The sequence below is a fragment of the Lipotes vexillifer genome, unplaced genomic scaffold, assembly GCF_000442215.2.
Source record: "Lipotes vexillifer unplaced genomic scaffold, Lipotes_vexillifer_v1.1 scaffold376, whole genome shotgun sequence".
Lineage (NCBI taxonomy): Eukaryota > Metazoa > Chordata > Mammalia > Artiodactyla > Lipotidae > Lipotes > Lipotes vexillifer.
The window spans coordinates 2,395,940-2,419,995 of record NW_006785037.1 but is presented as its reverse complement, the minus strand read 5'-3'; the positions used below and the strand labels follow the sequence as shown (position 1 = coordinate 2,419,995).

General features: G+C 39.5%; 2 protein-coding genes and 1 long non-coding RNA gene across 3 annotated transcripts in view; 1 reads left to right on the top strand and 2 right to left on the bottom strand.

Annotated features, from left to right (window-relative positions):
* Nucleotides 1–1,892: 1,892 nt before the first annotated feature.
* On the bottom strand, nucleotides 1,893–3,948 carry LOC103076554 (sperm-associated antigen 1-like; the record flags this gene model as incomplete). Its single annotated transcript, XM_007457174.1, has 2 exons — nucleotides 3,809–3,948; nucleotides 1,893–2,052 (listed from the first exon to the last, which is right to left on the bottom strand). Coding segments are annotated over exons 1-2 (300 nt in total), but the record flags the coding sequence as incomplete, so codon positions are not given.
* Nucleotides 3,949–8,748: 4,800 nt separating this feature from the next.
* Nucleotides 8,749–9,918, bottom strand: LOC103074417 (uncharacterized). The gene is made up of 3 exons (XR_457017.1): nucleotides 9,858–9,918; nucleotides 9,423–9,515; nucleotides 8,749–8,767 (listed from the first exon to the last, which is right to left on the bottom strand). It is a non-coding gene; the product is annotated as an uncharacterized LOC103074417 (long non-coding RNA).
* A 5,046-nt stretch (nucleotides 9,919–14,964) lies between these two features.
* Nucleotides 14,965–24,056, top strand: part of FBXO43 (F-box protein 43) — an 11,692-nt gene continuing 2,600 nt past the window's right edge. Inside the window, exons 1-4 of the mRNA XM_007457173.1 lie at nucleotides 14,965–15,455; nucleotides 15,886–15,956; nucleotides 18,164–19,652; nucleotides 21,886–21,988. Coding sequence (XP_007457235.1) covers nucleotides 14,965–15,455; nucleotides 15,886–15,956; nucleotides 18,164–19,652; nucleotides 21,886–21,988 — 2,154 coding nt within the window. The remainder of the gene's footprint in view (nucleotides 15,456–15,885; nucleotides 15,957–18,163; nucleotides 19,653–21,885; nucleotides 21,989–24,056) is intronic.

Genomic DNA, 24,056 nt, shown 5'->3' with positions numbered 1-24,056 from the left:
TCATTAGTTATTAGAGAAACACAAATGAAAACCACAATGAGATACCACTATATACCTAATAGAATAGCTAAAATTAACAAAACTGACAATACTAAGTATGGACCACAATATAGAGCAACTGGAACTTTTATCCATTATTGGCAGGATTGATTGCCACTTTGGAAAACATTTTGGCATTTGTTCATCAATGGGTAAATGGTTAAACTGAGATATCCATACAATTCACTACTACTCAGCAATTAAAAGGAATGAACTGTGGACACATGCAACAACATAGATGAATCTCAAAAGCATCATGCTAAGTGAAAGAAGCCAGACATGAAAGAAGATATACTATATAATTATATTTATATGAAAGTCTAGAAAAGGCAAATCTATAATGATAGAAAGCAGTTCAGCGGTTGCCAGGAGCCAGGATGTGGAGTCAGCACTGACTGCAAAGGGACAAAACAAAACTTTTAGGAATAATGGAAATATTCCACAGCAAATGCAGTTTGTCAAAACTCAGTGAAACTACCATAAAATCACTAATTTTTAAAAAACTGAAGTATAGTTAATATACAATATTATGTTAGTTTCACGTATACAACATAGTGATTAAATATTTTTATAGATTATACTCCATTTAAAGTTATTACAAAAGAATGGCTCTGTTTCCCTGCGCTGTACACCCTTGTTACTTATTTATTTTATACACAGTAGTTTGTATCTCTTAATCCCTCACCCCTATCCTGCCCCTCCTTCCTCCCTCTCCCCACTGGTAAACACTATTTTGTTCTCTATGTCTGTGAGTCTGTTTCTGCTTTGTTGCATACATTTGTTTGTTTTATAAAATAGCTAATTTTTATTGAATGTAAATAATAACAATAAAGCTGATTAAAAGAAATCAGTAAAGACACAAACAGGTCATTAACAAAATACGAAATTCAAGTGACAGAGTTTTAAAAATTTAACGATACTAGTAAACAAACAATACACTACGTACTATCATTTTTTAACTGTTTAATTGACTTTAAAATGTAAAAAATGATTACAGTTTCCAGTGAAGAGTACCTGAAGTGAGCATTCTTACACACTGCTGGTGGGAGAGTACAAAGGTACAACTTCCTGAGAACATAGAAATGTGTTTCAACAGCCTTAATATTTAGATCCTTTGATCAAGTAATTTGAATTCTAATAATTTATCCCGAGGAAACAACCAGGATGGTGCAAAAAAATTATGAACATAACACTATTTATAGATGCTGACTGAATTATGTTCCTTTCATAGGATGGGATATTATTCAGTCATTTAAAATACATGTGCAGGGCTTCCCTGGTGGCGCAGTGGTTAAGGATCTGCCTGCCAATGCAGGGGACACGGGCTCGAACCCTGGTCCAGGAAGATCCCACATGCCGTGGTGCAACTAAGCCTGTGCGCCACAACTACCAAGCCTGCACTCTAGAGCCCACGAGCCACAACTACTGAGCCCATGTGCCACAACTACTGAAGCCCACATGCCTAGAGTCCCCACACCGCAACAGAAGCCACTGCAATGAGAAGCTCGCACACCGCAACGAAGAGTAGCCCCAGCTCACCGCAACTAGAGAAAGCCTGCGCACAGCAACAAAGATCCAACTCAGCCAAAAACAAATAAATAAATTTGTTAAAAAAATAAAAAACAAAAAATAAAATACATGAGCATGCCCTCCCCACCCCCCACCAACAAATCCACAGACACACACACACACACACATTCACAATATTCTCCTCGGTGTAAGAAGCAACCAGTACCACCTAAGTAATTACTACTAAAAGCCCTTTACTGACAAAAAAGGAAGCCTAGGATTTCAGATAAGTAAAGTAGATATATATCCACGACAATGTCACAAAAAGTGATGTTACTCTATACCTTTATATCACCGTCAATTTTTTCCCATTCTTCTGCTGTGAAACTGGCTGCTGTCGCTGCAGGTTTCTCTCTCCTCAAAGCTCTACTTCCAGGAGCCAAGCCTGAAAGGCGCTTTTCACAAAATTCAGTAAGTTCAGGATAATATCCTTCCTCACCAGACCTTTTAAAAAATTCAGAATTTTAGAGTTACCACTTCATTTAGAGATCATATAGACCAGTGGTTTGCAAGCTGGGTTCCATGGAGCCCAGGGGCTCCACAGAGATCTCACAGTCTGCCCCAAACGAGGATGAAGCCTGAGCTGCTGCCTTCCCCTCACCGCCCTCAATTAGAGCAACCTCCACTTTCACATGCTAATCTATGGAGTACTGCGATGAAGGGGGGAAGAAAAGGAGCTCCAAAGACATCAATTTCCATCACACACTTTAAAAGTTGAATAGGTAACATTTTCTCTCCTCTTTAGCACACATATGTTCATTTTGCATATAAGGTAATTTTAAACTTATAAATGGAAATTCATTATTAGAGACAGGCAAAGAGTGAGACTTTGGACTTACTTTCCAATGAGGAGTTACTGTTCTAGCTCATTTTTCCCTCCCAAAGGGATAGGAAGAAAATGGCAGAGGAACAGTTTAGAACAACACACCTCTAAATTCAACCACTCAAGGTACAGAATTCCTTCCTTAGAGAGTTAAACAGAGACATGTGTTCTTTTTTTGCTTTTTTTTTTTTTAAGGAAAATCAATCTTTTCCCCGTTTCTTGTGAATCTGTTTACTTCTAAAGTTTTAGAAAAATAAAAATAAAACCCATTTTCAAATTAAATTAAAAAAATAATCCCAAGTCAATACAATACAATTTAATTAGACTATTCATAAAATGTCTTTCAAACTCTTTCATCCCATAAACTTCGCATTTTCTTTTAGTCTTTAATCAAATAAAAATGAAAACGTTCTTGTATGTTGAGAAAAACTAGAGGGAAAACAATGATATGATGAGGCTATTACATCAACACTGGCTGGGGACAAGCAGGGATGCTTAGGAAGGACAGGAGGCTAAAGGTGATAAGAAAGAAAAAGGAAAAAAAAAGAAAGAAAAAGGAAAGGACACAGCAGTAAGGAAAGGCATCAGAGGAAAGAAAAGAGAGAACCACTGCTGAGCAAAAGGACTACTACTGATGTCCCGGAAATGGGCAGTTTGTGCTCACAAGTGCTTCTGCAGCAATGAGGCGATCCTCCAAATGAAAAACCCTCAAGAAACCCCAAACAGGTGGCACAGGTTGGTAGGCCACAGGGCAATGTTTCTTGTAGAGTTCCCTTGACCACCCGCATGCTGATCAGCCAGTGTGCTTGTTAAAAACCCATGTTCCTGGGCTCCACTCATGATTTCCTGAAGCAGAATCTCTAGGAGTGGGGCCCTCAAATTTGCATTTTCTAACCACCATGTTTGGCAAATATTAAAGTTTGACAGTCACAGCCACAGGGCTCTTACCCAGAAAAGGCCTTGATTCCCTGACTTCTGGCGTCCCCCCCCCCCATCCCCCATGCGACGGCTCCCAGTGAGTCACCCACCTTTGCTGGCAGATAGTGTGAAGTGGGAGAGTGCCAAAGCACTTTATCAGCATAAGCAGATGCCTACTAACGGCTGCTTTACCGGTTCCTAGAAAGTGCCAGGAAGCAAGAAAAATGCCCTCTTGGATACTAATTAGCCTAAGTCTTGTGCTGGAAGTAGATCTAGCCAGAACCCGCCAAACTAACCACAGGATTGAAACCACTATTTTGGAACCTAACATGGACAAAAACAACAATTTCAATATTGGAAAATCTGCTCCAAAATTTCTAATGTAGCTTTGAATTTTAGAAGTCAACAATATAATTAAAATTGGCAAACTGAAACATGATATGATTTTTAAACGCTTACCTGAGCACACAAAGAATTTTTTCCAAGTGTTTAACATCTGAACATTTTTCAATATACTTGAAATCCAAATGTTCAACAGGTATTTTAAATGTTTTTGTTGTTCCAAAGCCCCACAATGATGGATAATCTTTGGCAGTCATGGCTGAAATATAGTGTAGGAAAATAGTTATGAATCTAATATATACATTAATACTCAATTTGGATAGTAGTAACCATCTAGGTACTTCTGTAATATTTATTTTTCACTTCTATAGAAAAGGAGATGGAGTATTTCTTCTAAGGAGGAAGCTACTCATTGTAAACTCTCTCTCCCTGATAAGAACAGTTAACATTCATGGGGCTAAATTACTATATACTGACTTCCCTGGTGGCGTGGTGGTGAAGAATCTGCCTGCCAATGGAATCTTGAAGCCCCTGAGATTTTATGATTTGAATAAAATATGGTGAAAAACATTTGAAATGATAAAGACACCTCTTACCTAATCAAGCGAATTTTATTTTGAACACTGTTTCAACGTTTCTGAGAATCCTTTTTGAAAACTACCACTTGGAGGGGTGGGGGTGGGTAGGAGAGACATTCTCAAGACCACTAAACGTTAACTCTCAAACTCCAAAAAACAAGGCATACAATACTTTGCTTGCTCTAGTTAGAACTCTTCCACATCTGTTTGCAATTTCTTTCTCTCTGATTAGAAAAACCTTTGGTCCTAATTGGCGTTAATTTCTTCTCCACCGTCCTAATCCACATCCATTTCCCATATTTCCTAATCAGTATATCAGTAATACCTCCAGCACAAACTGCAATGGGCCAGTAACACGAAAAATGGTTTTCTTCCACCTAGGCACATTCTTTCCAGCATCCACAGGGCTGGGCGCCACCTGCAGCCAGAGACCGAAAGGAAACGGCATCCTCCAGCAGTAGCAACGGTTTCTATGTACAGCGCGGGTCAGGGACTGCCTGAGATCCGGGAGCTCTACAGCCAACCCGCAACGGTCAAGGGGCACTTGAGGACTCTACGAAACTTCTCCCCATTCCTCTGCTTTGTTCACAAGGACCGGTGGCCGCCGCCAGAGCCTGGGAACCTCCCCGCCGCACCACCACCTCCGCGTTGCCTCTCTGCCCCAACATCCGCCACCGTCAGCCCCGAGAAACAGAAGGCCCCCAGGTTGTTGCCCCGGCCGACAAGGTTGTTCATCCCTCCAACTGCAGTCCGGTAGTGCATTTGCTCCTCCGGGTCCGTCTTCCACCCCGGCTCCCAGAGGAAGGGATTGCGATGGAGAGACGTAGTTTACTCCTGGTCTGCAGCTACTCACCCGGTTCAGACCCGAAGCCTTTCGGAAGCCGCAGCCGCACACCACCAGCCGCGCGGCTCGTAACCAAGGAGGGGCGTGCCGCCCCGCCCCACTCACCCCACTCCGGCACCCGAGGGCTTGCGGCGGACCGCCGGGGGCGGGGATTAGGGCCTCTGCGTGATGACAGGCTAGTTTCCGGTTTTGCCATCCGGCTGATTGGCCTTGCAAACCCAGCTTCACCCGGACAGAAGAACGTTAGCCGAGAAATAAGAGTTGCAATTCCACGTGCCCTGTAATTTTCTTTTCACGCACATTTTGGTTTTTTTCTAGTTACAGTTATGTACATATACAATTATGCTGAATAAACAAGCAGGATAAAAACTAACTCTAAGGAAACGGACTATGCAGGCAAATGAAAATTACCACTATCGTTTCATAAAGACATTGCGTCCAATAATAGATGCATTAGAAAGTAAAGTTGAAGAAATCTTTCACAGAGCAGATAAAAAAAGGAAATCGAAAAAGATGAAAAAGTTAGGTCTAATATTAGATTTAAAAGATCTAGAGAGAATACTGAGGGTAGGAAGTTATCAAGAAAATTTTCCAGAATTGAAGAGCTTGAGTTTCCAGACTGAAAGCACCCACCAAGTGACCAAAACAGCAAAGGAAAACAGACCCACACCAAGGCACAAACTGCAAAATTTCAGGACACTGGCAAAGAAAATTCTAAGTTTCTAGAGCGAAAACAGGTCACATACAAAGCATTAGGAAGAATAGTTTTGGAGTTCTCCACAATAATACAGAAAACTAGATGACATTCTGACACTGGGGAAGAACACAAGACAGGTCATTTCAGGCAGAGAGAAAAGCAGGAGCACAGGCAAAAAGGTCCGTTATCTGCTTAAGGAACTGCAAACATCTCCTTAAAACCAAGATTGAGAGGTGGGTTGAAGTGGTGACAGAGGCCGGAAAGGAGTCTATACTATTCCCAAATACACTATTCCCAATAGTTTTCGTTTTATCCAAATGGGAAGCTACTAAGAATTTTCAGCAAGACAGTGCTGTGCAATTTCTATTTTACAATGAGCAAGCTGGGAATTCCCTAGTGGTCCAGTGGTTAGGACTCTACAATGAGCAAGCTAAAGAGTATGGAAAACAGCAAGACCACAGTAACTGAGACTAATCCTAAGGCTGATACAAGCACCTGTGCAGAAAATGCTAATACTTTCTGTAATGGTGTTAACAGTTAACATTTATTAGATTAAGAGTTTTTATGGAGTATTTATCTTGCAGCAAACCTTTGACATAGGTGCTATGATTTCATGCCCATTTTACAAATAAAGAAAGTGAATCTTGGTAGTCACTGGCATAGAACAAGGGACACTCTGGGAATACGGACCCAAAGCCTTTTGCCGAAGTCCATACTATTTATTGTGCTCCTAAGTACTAACCAATTCACAAGTAAGTCCTATTCAACTTCAAAACATATCTCACAACCAGCTACTTCTCACTCCCTCTACGCCTATCCTGGCCCAGCCACCCTTACTCTTAGCCTGAACTTTTACAGGTGGCCCCTAACTGGCTTCCCACCACCCCGTCCCTATATTGTCCGTTCCCACAGAACAGACCCAGTAAACTTTTAAGTCTGGGCAGAGGGTGGAGGGTGGAGGGTGGATGGATGTGCATGTATTTGTACATGTAAGGAGGCAAATTGTTTTTATGTGTTCTCAGTTTACACTTTCTCACTTTATGTGATATTTTAATCTTCTTAAAATTGGTCATTTATGATTTCATCTACCAGTTTTGAATGTCATTAACTTCAATCTCTGAAGATAGCTTCAGAGTCTAAAAGCACTGAACTATCATTAATTCCTTGACTTTGACAAGCTGAAGTCAAAAGAAATAAACTGGCCAGTAATTAAGTAGCAGCACTGGATTTGAACCAATTTCCATGTATTGATATTTTTGATGGACCTGCGTGTCTACAGCCATTGGTAAGCAGTTTAGTAGGGGACAAGTTATGTATTAGCTTCAAGCTCAGATTTACTGATTTTTATATTTATAGAGTACTATTCAAAAGGATCTTTTAAAAGCAATTTTATATCTATTTTACCTTTTCTTAAAACTGTCCAGGTAGACAAGAGATAAAATTACTTCCATTTTATAGATGATGGGGACACGAAGAGGTAACCAACTGAAACGATGGTCTTGAGTTCCAGTGGTTAATACTTTTCCCATTAAACCACTGTCTAGTTAACCAAATAACAGTATTCAATTAAACTACTGATACACAAAGGACCTATGATGAAACTAGAATAGTTAAGAGCAACATTACCCAATGAGCTGTGGTTTAGGAGGCTGTCATAAAGAGATATTTATTGGGACTCTTGTACAAAAAGGACCAGCTCAAGAAGGAACATGGCAGGGCTTCCCTGGTGGCGCAGTGGTTGAGAGTCTGCCTGCCGATGCAGGGGACATGGGTTTGTGCCCCGGTCTGGGAAGATCCCATGTGCCGTGGAGTGGCTGGGCCCGTGAGCCATGGCCGCTGAGCCTGCGTGTCCGGAGCCAGTGCTCCGCAACGGGAGAGGCCACAACAGTGACAAGGCCCGTGTAGCACAAAAAAAAAAAAGGAACATGGCAGAATTACAAAATTATGAAAGCCACAGTCCAGGAAAACCTGGACCAAAGAAGCACTCTTTAAAAATCTTGAGTATGGTAGTACTTTGTATAGCACATAATAAACTTACAGAACTTAATATTTGAGGATGGTAGTAGAAACAATGTTTTGTTTTCTTTTTTAAACGGCACAGTTGCACAGTTAATACTTTCAATGTGCGAGACACACAAAACTATTAACAAAGTTGAAATGTATCTAATCGAATCCTGGAACAGATGGAGTATCTGAGCATCCATATCCCTAAGATCAAGGCAAAAGCTTTAAACATTCATCCAATTTAGTGTAAACCAACTCCTATTTTTTCTATATCCTGAAAGCAGAGTTTTTTACCTTAATGAATGATTACACCTGGGAAACTGCACCTGTCTTAATAGTCTGCTTCATCCACTTTACTTGGGGTTGATTTTGCCTTAGAGAAAGCAACCATTAAAGTTTCTTTTCCCTTGCCGAAGATTTAAAAAACAGTCAAGCATTATATACAAATACAGAAAGGCCTATGCCAAGTTAACAAATAAATTATAACTCAAAGTGAGGTATGCACACTGACAGTTAAGTGTGTTGGTATACTCTATACAAAATGAGGCTGGAGAGTTTACAAACAATTGGTGATGTAAAACAGTGGTTTCCTAGGAACTTACTTAATCAGACCTTTAAAGGGCCCTAGCAAACTTCATTTTTAACAAGGGCCCCAGATGATTCTAGGTTTTGACTAAAGTGTAGTTTGGGGAAGCACTTTTAACCTTCATTGTGTGTCAGATTACATATACGATAAAATTAAATTACAAACCATGTAACTGAACAAAAATATCTTTATATAAGCTATTAATAGATACCTAAATACAATATGGTTTTTAAAATGAAATCGTGTATATAGTTGTATTCATAAAGTACACTAATCAAAAGCTATACGACAACATTAATAGCAAATCCAAATCCAAGTGAAGACATTCCTCTGTATTTCATCTTTCATCGAGCATCAAAAACCACCACTATACAAAAACTGAGTTAAGGATAAAAAAAGTACTTCAAAATTATATTAAAAATTTAATACTTCCAAGTCACTTTCTCTTTGCAATAAGCTATTTAATCTAAAATGCACAAAAGAATGAAGTTCACTATTTACTATAATTAGAAATGAACTAAAAAAATAAACTATTTTAATTATTAGCACCCCCATGATACAAAAGACCAATGCACCAAGAAACACTAAAGCAGTGTTAAAAGTGATAATTTAGTGATCTAAAAAACTCTGGTAGTTATTACATAAAAATTTACTCTCAGTCTTTCAGCTAATTTGTAAGCCTCACTTATTCCATTAGGTAGAATACAAACTCAATATTTGTACTTCTCCTTGTATCATTTAGTTTGCCCACAAACTGAAGCTCAAGAATGAGTACTGATATACAGAATCCCTGAAAAAATACACTTATGAAAGCCAAAATCAACTAGTATTTAGATTATTTAGTATATGACTATACACTGGAGTACTGGTCCATGAAAATGCTAATCATGCCTTTTGTTTTTTTGGTAAGTAATCCAAGTTGTTACCATTTTTACCAGAAATTAGTCTTTTAGACTATCAAACCATGCATTATTTTTCACTTCCTCTTATCTCATATTCATAAAGCTTAGTTAGAAGGATACGTCTTTTAGTCCTTTTCTTGTACATTATTCTGTATCCACATTCTCTGCAACGGATTGGATCCCTTGATTTTATTTCATTTTCTGTGTGACATTCTAGAAACAAAACATGTTTATTCAATGCCTAAAAGAGAAATATTACAGACGAGCAAATTATCTTAACCATACTTTTCACCCAAAGCACTAAAATACAGTATACTCAATCTCAAGGGTATGTTGCCATTACCAACATATTAAGGGAGAAAGAAAAAAAGAGTGGCGGACAATGCAGTTTTCCTAGGAAAGAAAATGAAATCTTAATAAGAGGATTTTTTTTAAGATTGTTAAAGTTGTTCTGCTTTCTAACTTTAAAGGTGACTCATTTAAGCCAAAGATAAATACAATATGTTTTTAAAAACTGAGGTGAAATACTCTCACTTTTGTAAGTGTTACTCTTACCTCCACAGATATATATCATTGGCTGCTGCTTTGGGGGTTGAACGTCCTTCTGGGTGTCCATTGTTGTCCCTGAAATCACAGACTCAAATATTTAGTATCTCAAATGGCGTCCTCACAAATCTAACCAGGCCTCATTTTTCTCGGAGAAAGCTAAAAAGGTCCCAATTCCTAATCTGTACTTTTTTCAAATCCTATAGGTGGGTCTAAAGAACGAAACAAAAAAACAACGTATTGTGCATTTACCCCCAAACTGGACATAATAATCAACACTTTACATATGTCATTTCAATTATGCATGCTATTTCATTATAATCTTTACAACAATTCTAGGAGGTATTACTCTTATTTTACAGATGAAGGAACTGGGGTTTAAATAAATTAATTTGGGCAGGATTATTCATCTGTTAAGAGTCAGAGATTTAGATTTGACTGCAAAGCTCGCGTCTTCATTTAACACAAGTTCCATTTTTCCAAACTTTAGCAAGGGATTGCCAAAACACTGTATCCCTCAACAGGAGAACATGCGAACCGAAGATAAGGGAAGAACAAAGAAATAACTCCCAACGGCTAAAACGCCAACAGCTAAACAGGCAAACAACCCAACAGCTAAAGAGGCAAAGGCCTAACAGCATCGACTCTATCCCCAGCCTCTCCCGACTCTAACCCCACACCGGACCTGTTTAGCCCCTAGCGCCTTTCCAGTTTTGGCCCAAATACCGACCCCCCAACCCGCCAATTACCTACCCTCGTAACACGGAGAAGCTTCCCTGCTTTCCCGAACAGATTCCACCTCGCCGCTGTATGGCAGCCAACTTCCGGCGCTGGCTTATGACGCAAGCGGAGTCTCCGCCCCTTTCGCCCCAGGTGTGGCAGAGAAAGCCGGATTGAGCACAGGTGGTGAAGCTGGGTTTTTTTTGTATTTCAGACTCTGGACAAAAGTGCTTGTTTCGGTCTCACCTGTTTTCACTTTTCAGGGAAGTAAAGCGTTTTAGAAGCTCCTCAAGTCGAAGGAGGTTTGTTTCTCTGACATATGAAGTCGGTAGAAAGTAACACTTTTCCAGGAGGGCGGAGGGTTAGAAGAGAAACCCAAGTGAAGTGCTCGTGGAATCCTAGGCTGACCGTTACTCCGAGGAACGTAGAAGAATCGGCTCCACCGCTGATTTTCACGTAGAAAAGCACTTTTCAGATTATGCATTTCCAGTCGTTTGATACCTGTGCTGGGGCAGTGGAGCAGCCGCCCCTATCCTTAGAATAATTTCGTTTTTGCTTTTCGCCCCTTTCTCTCCTAGGCTCCCGTCATCCCTATAACCCCCTCCTTTTACTCGTTTTAAAGCACAGGTGGGCTTGCGGGCAGCTACGTCAATTACTCCCACTTAAAGCTAAGGGATTTAGGTAGTGGTAGCTGTCCATTGACCCTCCTTTCATCCCATGTATTAATTCCCCCCCAGAAGAACAAAACGACTTGTCCAGTGGAGGCGTGTTCTTTCAAAGATCAAAATTTTAGTGAGACTAGTAACAGTTGGGTTCACAACATTTGCATTCGTTTGCTTCTTTCACAGCAGGTTACTTATATCACGAGAGAGAAGAAAATGAAGTTATTAAAATTTAGAAAATAACCAGTTGTTAGTAACTATTTTAGTTAATCTGAGAAGCAGGTTTCTTTCTCCCCAACATGCACTACTTTGATTTTTATTAAGCAGGCTATACTGCTTTTCGGTCTTCCATCCAGCAACTTGGGAACCTTGTGCCTCCCCTTTCACTTCCAGAAGGAATTCCAACTGGTTGCACCTCCACAGACCAGCCTGAGAGATTTAACTCGATTTTCTCAGTCTTCCTAGCTGCTGATTTTTAAATTTCCAGGAAACACAGTGGACTGTCCTGCTTCTTTCTCCACAGATAGGCTAAGATAGAACATAAATATTTTGATCATCAGCTCTCTTACGAAATACCCCTCCTCTTAGCCAAAGGGAAGAGGTAATCCAATAGAACAGTCAAAATGAGCTTCACTCAAGAAATATTAGGTAAAACCATTGTCATGATAAGAGAAAGATTATGGAGTGATCCAGAAAGTGTAACTTTAATCAATGCAAACTGACCTGGGTTCTGACTATGCAGCTTGAGGTTATCAAGATGATGCTGGCACATAACACAGTTTGTGGAGATCAGAATGGATCAACACATGTAGAATACAAATGGGTCCTGGAACCCTACAGAGGGTTAGGGTAAAGACAAGTTATAGCAAGGAGATCCAGAATTTCAACAAGAGTTCATGTCGAGGCTAGTTCCCAGTGCAACATTCTCTTTCCTATCAGCAGGAACCAGTAATTTTAGGATCATTTTGGAGCATGGTCTGTGGAAGCTGTTATCAATGGTGATAGCTAACTTTTCTTGAGCATTTGCTATGTGCCAGACATCATCGCATTGCTCTCTCTTAATGAGGGCATTTGTTTTGCCAACTTGGATACTAGTGTTTTTAAATGCTTACATTGCAATAATATGGTTATGGAGATGCAAGCTGCTAATTTTTCCCCTGAGTATCTGTTTTCCTTTTTCTTGATCATACTCATTTAAGTATACCTGCATAGCTTGACTATTATGGTGATGGAAAACCCTTTCATTATGTTTTCCTGGATGGTCTCCAAAAGAAGCGTTAGCTCTGTGGAAAACATATGGGTTTTAGAATCCTGAGGTCAGTAATGAGATTACACCCAATCCAGAAAGGGAAGGGAAAAGGCCAAAGACTGTGATGTGTAAAAAATAGGAAAATATAGCTCAGTGGCTTAAATTTGCGGTATATGAGTAAAGCTAGGGCAAGCTACATGTAACTAGGTGTCTTTTTGCCATTTTTGGGGTGGGGAGGGGTGTAAAATTATTCTTCGAGTGAATAGAAGGGAATTATGATACATTCTTTTACTCTTCAGTTGTAACAAAATATCTAAAGAAAAATTACTGGAGAAAGAGAAAAGGGCAATGTTTAATGGTGTTTTGGGGTCGTGTGGCTTTTATTTAACCATAGGCAAAATCTCCTGCCCTGTTTACATTACAGTGGAGTGGGGAGCAGACCTTACACAAAGTAAGTAAATAATACAGTATTTTATAAGGTGATAAATTATATGGGGAAAATTCAGGAGAGGAGGATTGCAAGTGCTGGGCAGGGAGTGGCAAAATAGAGGCTTGATTGTAATAGAGACTGGTTTGAGGACCTAGAAAGGACACTACTCATTCTATCCGAATGTGTGCGGGAGGCTTCAGGGAGGTGCCATCTTGAAGAATGTGTAATTCACCAATTCCTTAAGTCCTATGGGTACCACAAACGTAACAACCTCGCACTAAGTTCATCTTATTTTCTCCCAAACCTGTACTCTTGGCTCCTCACCCCCTGCTGCATGCAGTTCATTCTGCCAACTGACTCAGGTGTAGGTTCTTCTCCACCCCCATTATCTTCCAGAGTAATGCAGTAGCTTCCTAAGCCACCCTCACCTCTCTTCCTTCTGTCTTCCATCCTGCCACCAGAGTGGTCCTTCTAAAATGTCCTACATTGCCTGGGACTTCCCTGGGGGTGCAGCGGTTAACAATCCGCCTGCCAGTAGGGGACAGGGGTTCGAGCCCTGGTCCGGGAAGATCCCACATGTTACAGAGCAGCTAAGCCCGTGCGCCACAACTACTGAGTCTGCGCTCTAGAGCCCACGAGCCACAACTACTGAGCCCGCGTGTCTAGAGCCTGTGCTCTGCAACAAGAGAAGCCACCGCAATGAGAAGCCTGCGCACTGCAACGAAAAGTAGCCCCCACTCACCGCAACTAGAGAAAGCTCGCGCGTAGGATAAACTTCAGACTCTTAACGTGCATACAAAACTCTCCACGGCTTGGCTTCTTCCCCTTGTCAATAATTTTCTTTGCCCTTTCCTCAAACCAGTCTTAGTTTCCAGCTGTAACAAATTATTTGTAGTTTCTCTAATGTGCCCAACTGTTTCAATTTTCCTGCTGGTACATTTTGTTTCAAGTTTAGAATCACCCGTTATCTGTCTTTAAAGATGCTACCCTTCCTTCAAAATCCACCTCATATCACAGTCTATATAAAGGTAGCTCTGCCCACTCTTCCGCTGTAGATTAAAAATAACGTAGGAAAACATTCACTTGAAAATGTTTCCGGAGATGAAATCAAGCGTGAAAAGCAGGTTACAAACCGAATGACTCATTTTAGGTTAGAAGTACAGCTATACACAGGATAAAGTCTGAAAGGTTTGACTAACTTGGTTACAGCATCTCTAGACATCATTATGCTTGTTTTTTTAGGCATCTAAAAAGGGATGTTTTATGTGCCAGACTCCATCCTTCTGCTGGATTTAGTTGATCGCTGTAGATTTAGTTGATCCCTTTTCTTTTGTGTTACTACCATTCCTCTACTATAGCACTTACACCAGTGAGCCCTTCAGGGCAGTAACTGCGCTATTCCATCTTTGTATTCCCAGTACCTAGCCCAATAATTGGCACATAGAGCTTAATCATTGTTAGTGAGTTTGATTTTGGATATATGGCATTTAGGATAACTGTGGGGCATCCAGATGGAGAAATGTTCTGTCGGAGGAGAGTGGTAGCAGTGGCTGTTACTGGCTTTAAAGTAATGCTTTTAACTCTGAATGAGACTTACGTAAGCACAGAATGGTAAAGTAAGAAAAATGTTGGGTAGGACGCCCATTTAGGGAGTAAGCAGAGGAAAAGAAGCCAGAAAAAAAGAGATTAGGAAGAAGTTGCCAAGAGCAGAAGGATGGAGCCTGGCACATAAAACATCCCTTTTTAGATGCCTAAAAAAACAAGCATAATGATGTCTAGAGATGCTGTAACCAAGTTAGTCAAACCTTTCAGACTTTATCCTGTGTATAGCTGTACTTCTAACCTAAAATGAGTCATTCGGTTTGTAACCTGCTTTTCACGCTTGATTTCATCTCCGGAAACATTTTCAAGTGAATGTTTTCCTACGTTATTTTTAATAGCATCCCACTGTAGGACCTATTAACCTTTCTATACAGTGTTCCCCAAAGTTAAAATGAGGAGGGGAAGAGCCTATCAAATTAGGAAGCCCTCACAGAGCCTCGGAAGGGTGTGGGCATGGAGGGATGGGAAAGCGAGTTTAGACTTCCTCGGGCGGAGGCTGGGCCGGGGGCCTGCGGGTCGCGGGGCCGCCGGCTGGGGCGCCGCAGAGCGAGAGGAAGGGGCGGCGCGGGGCGGCGCTCAGCGGTTACTCTGGGCGGGCCGTTCAAACCGAAGGAGGGAAACGCGGCGGCCCCACACGAAGCTGGCGTGGGGGTTGCCATAGCCTGGCGTCGCTGGAGGCGAGGCCGCGGCTCCTCCCCTGCGCTCCAGCGGCAGCCGCCTCGGTCCTCGCCCGCCCGTCGACCCCGTGGGTGCGGCCGCCCCGGGTCTCCACGTGGGCGGGAGCAGGGGACGCCAGGTGTGTGCGGGCTGGGCGGCCTCCGGGCTTCCCCGGTCCGGCGCCCGCTCTCGCTCTGCTTCCCGGGTGCCGGGACTAGAGAGGCGCCCCGACGCCGTTCACTTTCCCCTAGCTCTGCTCCAGGAGACGGTCCACCCACCCTCAGCCCGTGGGTGGCTTCCTAGGCCCTGGGGCCAGGCCGGGCCTCCCTCCGACAGTCTGGCCTGGGGAGGGTCCGCGGAGGGACAAGAGGCCCGATTGACGCCTTGCGGAGACCGTTAACCACCCACCCGCCGACTGCTCCTGGGGGAGGAGGTGACCGCGCTGCGGCTTACACTGCATCTCAGAAACCCCAATTTGAGAAGTTTCCTCCGTTCCAAGGGTAGCTGGAGAAAACAAAGATATTAAAATTACGGTTGTCCGGAAAGCTGGAGGAAATTCAAAATGATTTAGGCCTTTTCAAGTGTTAGAACTAATCCCAGTAGCATGTACTTCACGTATCCAGATTTTAGCCGGTATCGTGCTACTGCACGTTTTAATGAATTGTTCAAATTAAAATTTTCTCTTTAAGTGGTATTACTTTGGCACGAATTTTAAAGGCAAAGTGAGACATTTCCTTTTTTGGAAGCCTACATAACGTTGACGTCTAAGAACTCAAGCTTTACTGATGGTAAGATTTTACACTTTAACAAATGAAGGAAATTTGGTTCTAATTTGTTATCGTATTGTAAGTACTTCATTGAGTTAATCCGTTTGTTTTTTTGTTTTTTTTTTTTAAGAGCGCTATAGAGATAAGTGTTCTCAATCCTTATCAGGATTCTGGTTTTAAAAAACGAATATTGAAGAGGCTTGTTTGATTCATCAGTGAACTGCTGAATCAGTAAAACTGAACAAGTCAACAGGCGTTCCACGATTTTGCATAAATAATTTTAAATTTAAAGTTTGAATAACCACATTTTGTTTGAGACCAATGTTTTGGGTTGAAAATGATGAAAGATGAAAAAAATGATGACATCAGAGAAAGCACGGTGGAAGCAACTTCAAATGTGTAGATGAACAGAAAAATTTAGGAAGTTTTTTGTATGTTTAAAGCAACCAGTTTATGTTTTTAGCAGGGAGAGGATGATCTCTGTGCCCCTCCTTTTGTTTCTAACAATTTGCCTCTCAGATTCCCAAATTCTAGCATGGTGAGACACCTAGTGGTGAAGTAGCAGAATAGTTACATTTGTTGTAACTTAAAAAAAAAGGCTGGGACCTAACTTTACCAAATGAGTGAAAACTGTTACTTAATAGAGTGATTCTCAGAGAGGGGGAAATATTCGTGGATGGAGGTGTAATTTGAAAACACATTCTATCTTACTAACTTAATATTTTGAAAACAACAATTGTTTAAAAATATAATATGAATTATAGAAAGCAAAGTTTGATAATTTTGGCTGGTAAGCATGTACGGAAGAGAGCAGTGATGGTCACAATCTGAGGGAATCTAAATCAGAAGAGAACATGTGTGAGATTTACCAAAATGGAATATAGGTTTTAAAGACTGAAAAACACCTAGATGCTTTGCCCAGTAATAATGATCTCCTAATGATCATTACACCATAAAGAAACTATTTGGTTTTGTGGTTACTGTAGCAACTTTTTTTAAGCTCATTCATTTACATATTTAACTGATGTAACTTAAGCATAAATAAATTACTTTCCCATTATACTCAACTAAAATACATCTTCCCAGGATCTTTTTAATAGAGAAGAATCGTGTACTTGGTCTGGAGAGAACTTTGAAAGAATGACAATTTTCTTAGTGTCCCTTAAATAGTCTGAAGAAATATATGCTATGATAACTTTCTTATCTTTTCTTCTTATACTTTGAGCTAAGATGTAATTCAAGTTTCCACAAAGAAGGAATGCAATGATAGCGTTGAAAAGGTGAAAGAGTAAAGTATTTCCTTAAAAACAAGAGTAAAGTATTTCCTAGTGTCATTCCTTACAAATATAATTACTGAATCACATTTATTCTTTAAGGAATGTACTTGAATTCTTTATTTGCAATTTCAAGAATATTATAAAGGGTGGGTTTCCCCCAAATAGAAAATATTTAGAAGATGAGGCGTGAATGAGTATAACTTGCCAGGTTTGACATGGCCATGTATCTGTGGGGCAGGGGTTCATTTTGGCTAACTCAAGAATGTGTTAGTAATTTATTAGTGAGCCAAAGAGTCTTTGCAAAGGTGAAAGTCTGCCAATTTAGACCTTGTGAATGGTCAGGAGGACTGAGTTTCTGAGACAGGCCCGTGTTACAAGTATAAATGACATTATCCTAGAGTTGTTTAGCCATATTGCAGTTTAGTCTAGTGGCAGCACTTACTTGACACATTTCCCAAAGACATGTTTAAAAATCAGCATATAGTTTTTTTTTTAAGCAGCTTTATTTACATCGCAAAACCTCAAAAGGAAATATCCAACTGATGAAATATAGGTCAGCACAAATAAGCTAGAATATTAAAACTACAATAATGTACTTTAGCACTGTAAAAGTCATAAAGTAATAAAATCATCTAAAAATGGCACCATGAGATTTTTTTTTTTCTCAAGTGTAGTTCAAGAAAATATTTGTGCATGGTGCCTAGACTATGCTTAGTCAGGTAATCTGTGAATACTTATTTCCTGGAAATTTTGGTCTTCGCGATGTTAAAACATTGTTTTATGTAAGAGACACATGAGTATAGTGTAGAGTAGATTTGTTTTTTAAAGTAACTTTTTTATTGTCATACAATTTTCCATTATTATTTGTGCTCATAACAAGTAATGTATTTTGGTGTAAGCTGCCAGACTGTTCATTTCAAAGGAAGAATAAAATTTGTTTTCACTTTGTAGAAACAGAGATTTTGAAGATGTCAGAAAGGCATTCAGGTCAAGCTGGCACTGGAGCAGGAAATGAGGTGGACTCTCCTATTGTCAACATCAAGTCGTCCAGCTCTGGAGACTTTTGTTCCACGTCTTCATTTCAAGATAGTGGCTACAGTGAGCTGTTAAAATCCTGCAGCTTTGATAATACAGATAAAGAATCATTTGGAAAGAAAGAAAGAGGCTCAACTTTAATCCACGAACATCCTGAAACTTCAAGTCTGGCCTTAACACATAGTTTAGAGTCTCCCACTCAAAGAAAGAGATTTGTCTTCCCCAGGAAGGAAAAGGATAAAACCCCAGACCTTTGTGAAACTCCTAAAGTCAGTGGAAAAAAATTTTTACTGCGCAGAAGATTGGACGTATCTTTCTCTCTTTTAAAGGGGGACTTTGAATCACAAAATAGTTCTCTCGAAAGTAGTACAAGCCAAGTTCCCAATTTAGAAAAAAATATTCCAAGCAGTGCTTCAGGTTTCCCAAGGCAAAATAATTTTAGTTCTTTAGTTACCAGCACTTTGAAAACAGAAGAAGCAACTTCCAGCAGTCAAAAATTGAGACTTAATTTTTCTCAACAGAAGACGTCCACAGTTGATGATTCCAAAGATAACTGTAGCCTATTTGAAGTTGAATGTATATCTCCAATTCAAGGCAATAGTTTTAAAGACTCTATCACACATGACTTTAGCGACAGCAGTCTATGTATTAATGATGAGAATACATATCCTGAACTTCGGGGCTCTTCGGTCAGTGGAACAACTTGTGGAACAGATGAGGACATATTTGTGACTCCAATAAGTAATCTCGTAGCAAATGTTAAATTTAATGTAAGTCAAAGGCTTTCTCCTTTAGGTGAAGTGAGACGCAATATTTCAACACCTGAAGACAGTGGCTTTAACTCACTTTGCTTGGATAAATCAGAAGATTCCCTCACTGACCAAGAGGGCTCTTTCCAAGAACTGCTTCAGAAACATAAGGGAACTCTCAAAGTCAGGGACACGGTAAGAAGATCAAGGCGTCTTGGAAGATTAAGAAGACTGTCCACCCTTAGGGAGCAAGGCTCACAATCTGAGACAGAAGAAGAAAAGCAGCCCAACCTCTCTGGCTCTGAATCAACACCAGTGGCCACTTCAGACATCTCAGAGAGTCAGCCAAGCAGTGACAATAAGAGTGGGGATTTGAGTTTAAGCTTTAAGAATTTATCAAAGACCCCAGCCTTGCAGTTAGTGCATGAGCTCTTTATGAAAAGCAAAAGGAAAAGATTCCAGCAAAGCGGTGCACGTGAATTGTTAGAAGAAAGGGACGGGGGGAAAATAGCTGTACTACAGCGTGTACTTGCAGGCCTGATTGGCAAGAAAATGGGTATAGAAAAACTGGATATCTTAACAGAATTAAAATACAGAAATTTAAAGCATGTTCTTGCTATGGTTTTAGATTCCTTGGCTGCAGAAAGCCTATGCAGGTAAGAAATTTTTTTTTTCTGAAATAAAACTGCCTTTTATCACTTTTTTTAAAGTTGGAAAGCTTTTCTGTTAGTTGAGTACTTTTTTTTGAAATTTTGTTTTAGCATCTCTATCTTGGATACTTTATATTTTATCAAAGGTGGTTTAGTGAAATTCTTCAGTGTCTCAGAAATTTCACAGAAATTTCAGTATATTGAATGTTGCTTCATAAGTAAAGAGAAACTAAGTCACATATATAGGAGTATTGAGGGTAGGAACTAGAGTTACAAGACTAAAGAGAGACTGTGTTTATACTGGCAATTTTGCGAAGTTCAGGACTATCAGAAGACAAGGCCCTTGGGAATGCCGTGACCAGGAAGGAGGGAAGCCATGTGGAACAGGATTTTTGCAAGATCATGGTTGGGGAAGGACATGCAAGAGAGTTAGTGAGCCTCTTTCTCCATAGGTATGTGTGAAGAGTTGGGTTCATAGAATCCTTACTCTTTTATGGCCCCTGCTTCTATTAAAACCCTTCTTCACCTTTTCCCCATAAATTAAGTGTAGGCTCTTGTAGAGAATTGTAGAATCTCATAGCTGGAAGTCTTCTGAAATGTCTAGTCCTATCATGTATTTTGCAGATGAGAAAACTGAGCTCCAGAGAAGTGATCTGCTAATGGTCGCTCAAGGAGACAGAAACAGATCCAGGTCTACAGCTGAGCCCTCTGATTTCTCAGCCCATATTTCCCCAAAACTCTTATTAAGGTTTAAGTCCTTTCAGAATAGCCTTGATCAGGAATGTCTTTGGTGTAACCCAAGTAGGATGATAAGCAGATTAATGGCCTACATACATGTGCCTTTAAAAAATGTTCAAATGAGATAAATTATTTGTTTAAAAAAATAAGGAGATGGCTGCGACATAGGAATTTTATTTTTATATGCTGGAGTATTTGGATACAGACCAGTTAAAATTAAAACTTGGGTGACTCTTGGGTGCTCGCTTGTAGGAACAAATGATATTCAGTCATATTTCAATAATTGCCTTTGCTGCCATCCCTGTAGATTTATAGTATTTGTATTGCAGAGTGCATGTATAATCTTGGCAGTGCTTATTCTTGGTAATATGAGAAATTATGGTCAGTTGAAATAGCTGAGGCAGATACCCAAACGTGTATTTCATTTCTTCCCCATTAATGAGTGACTTTCTGCCTATATCTCTCCATCTATCTGATATAAGGCACATGTATCGGCTTAAGGAGAGGCAATGGCAATTGAAGTGGCCACGGTAACTGGAAGAATAGTAGTGTTGACAACTCAACTATAACCTGGGGCCCTCCATAACCTTCTCCTGACCTCATTCACTTTGAGTGATTTTTTAAGTTAAAGTAATAAAAAAGACCATATTAACAGTGGTAGGATTAGCTTTTCTTTAATAATTAATATAGTCAAAGTTATTGATAAATAAGCAATCACTAGACATAAATTGTGTTTTTCTTTAGCTGCTTTAGTCTTATAAACTTTGGTTTATAAAATAGGAACTTTGTAGTGCTACCCATAATAATGTTTATTACAGCTGACCCTTAAACAGCCAGAGATTAGGGGCACTGACCCTCTGCCATGCAGTCTAAAAATCTTTGTATAATTTATAGTCAGCTCTCCATATCCGAGTTTCCTCCGTATCCATGGTTCGGCATCCCTGGATTCAACCAACCAGTCTGTGTAGTATTTACTATTGAAAAAATCCACCTGTAAGTGGATCCACAGAATTCAAACCCATGTTGTTCAGGGATCAGTTGTATTTGGCACTTAGTACTTCCAATAAAGGATTGATTGCTTTTGTGTTTATTTAATCAAAGTGACAGAAATTTGTTAAATACAATAATAGGAGAAATTTATAGAATCTCTTGCACTACAGTTGATAATCATTTGCTGCATGTCATGTTCCAAATTTTTAATCTTAGTGTCATGTTTAAGTTAAATCCTCTTAATTAGCCTCGCAGTGGACTCATTTGGGTTTTTAAGAAACTTTGTTTTTTCCTTAACCATTTATGAGATAGTAATCTGTCAATATGATGCTGGCATGTTTTAATAGGTATTCTTTCACAACTATGCAGATCAAGTCATATTTTTAATGTAAAATTTTAGCTTTAAATAAACTATCCAAAATCTTTAAAATGAATTTTTCTTATTGTCATGTGTGAACAATATTAATTCTGTGGAATATATACAATATAAGGACTGATCTTTTTGTTATAGTATTTGGAAAGTGAGCAGAAATTGGCGTGAAATTATTATTCAAGATAAAAAAGCAAATCAGAGGAGGAAATTTCATATCACACAACTGAAAACAGATTCTGAGGTAATGTATATAATACTATTCTAAAATGGATTTGTATAAATATCTAATAATCCCATATGGCTGGACAACCTCATTTGGTTTTCCTGCTATCTTGCTATCTTTTAACCTTTCCATTTACCAACATTGACTCATAAACTCTTTTTTTGTTTGTTTTTGGCTGTGCCACGTGGCTTGTGGAATCTCAGGGATTGAGCCTGGGCCACAGCAGTGAAAGCCTGGAATCCTAACCACTAGGCCACCAGGGAACTCATGCATTCATAAACTCTTTATTTTTCCCAAACTCCATCTCTACCCAGTGCATCAGTGGAGTAGACTAACTGACATCAAGAACATCTTACTGGGTTTTGTTGTTAAGTGTGTATGCTGTTAGCAGTATTTGAATACCATTTGAATAGGATATGCTGGACCCTATTCACAGTTAGACATCCTTATAGCATTTTCCCATCCAGTCTTTTGAGTAGATGCTACATGCAGTTGCTCAGATTACAATGTGAACATTTGTGACATGATCCCTTGCTTTCTTGGCACTCATACCCTGTGGGTGATAGTTATAAACAGGTGATTACAGTACAGGTGTGTTAGAGGAAGCCCAGAGTTCTCTCTATTGAACATTTAAAAGGAGTGGGGATCAAGAGGAGGAAAAAATGCATCTCAGCTGAGAGCTGAATAATGAGTTAGGGAAGGTGTTTCAGCAGAGGGAATAGCATATATGGAGGCCTGGAGGTGAGTGAGCATGGCAGATTAGTACTTGTAAGACATCATAAACTTGTGCTCTCTTGAAGATTTGAGGTCCAGCTTTGAAGTTACAAGAAAAGTTTTACAGAAGCTGATTAATTCTTTCTGGGGATACTACTTTGTATAACAGGCATCTGATGACTCTGGCACCCATATTTACTGTATATTCAACTTTTAGACCTTTCTTAGGCATCAATACCAAAAGAAACTCTGAGAATTAACTTTCTTATTCTTGTTCTAGTAAAAAGTGTTTAATAACATAAGTAAATTTATAATTTGGTGAAATATAATAACTGAGATGAAGCATGGTATAAACTAATATGAACACCTAGATACAGATTGGGGGGTTTCTCATTCCAAGGAAATATTAGGGACTGCTATTAACTAAAGTATTGACTTTCTATTTTATTTGAAGAAACGTTTTACCTTCTCACCTATAATCTTCACGACTGACTCACGGCTCTTGGCTACTGCTGCAGCTGCTGGCTCTGGGAGCTTATAATACTGAAGATATAAATTTCCTTCTTAACATATCTTTTTAGAGTGGCTCCCTACATGCTAAGGACAGACCAAAGGCACATTTTTAAGCAAGTACCCATTACTATTAAACTTTTAGCTCCATGTACTCTTTACATCCTATGTGGAAGAAACATGTTGTATTGGTAAGCCTTTGGGTAGTTTTAGATAAAGCATTCTACCCTCATATCCTAGCCACCAGTTTTCTTTTTAACTTGGTTTCTTAAAGGACTGTACTTTTTTTCCTTACTTGAGTATTTTCCTTTATTCTGATTTGCTTTAAATTTTTTTTTCAGTAGACACAAGTACATGGTTTAAAACATCAAATTGCACTTTAAGGCTTATAAAAAAGCACATATTCTCCTGCCCTTCCTACTCTTGATTCTTGCCCCATCGAGGCAATCACTTTTTAGTTGTTCCTTTTGATATTTACCTCCATATTTCTGAATGGTATGCCTTTACTGCTATTTCTTCTTTTGTTTTTTTTCTATAGAGGGACTAGGTGAGTTCTCTAACCTCTCACCACTACCTATCTACCCACCTCTCCCTCTGAAGTCCTTTCTCCTATCTTATGAATGTAACTACACCATCGTTTGGGAGCGAATTAGAATTAGGTGCTGACATTATTAAGACTGCGTTGAGATTCTTATGACTTTTTGACAGCTGTAACATGTAGTACAGTATGATTATACCTGTTATACCTTTTTTCTTATAACTTTTTTCCTCAGAGTTAATAATTGCCCAGTTTCTTTCTTTCTTTCTTTTCTTCTTTTTTTTTTTTTTTTTTTTTTTTTTTTTTTTTTTTTTTTTTTCAATT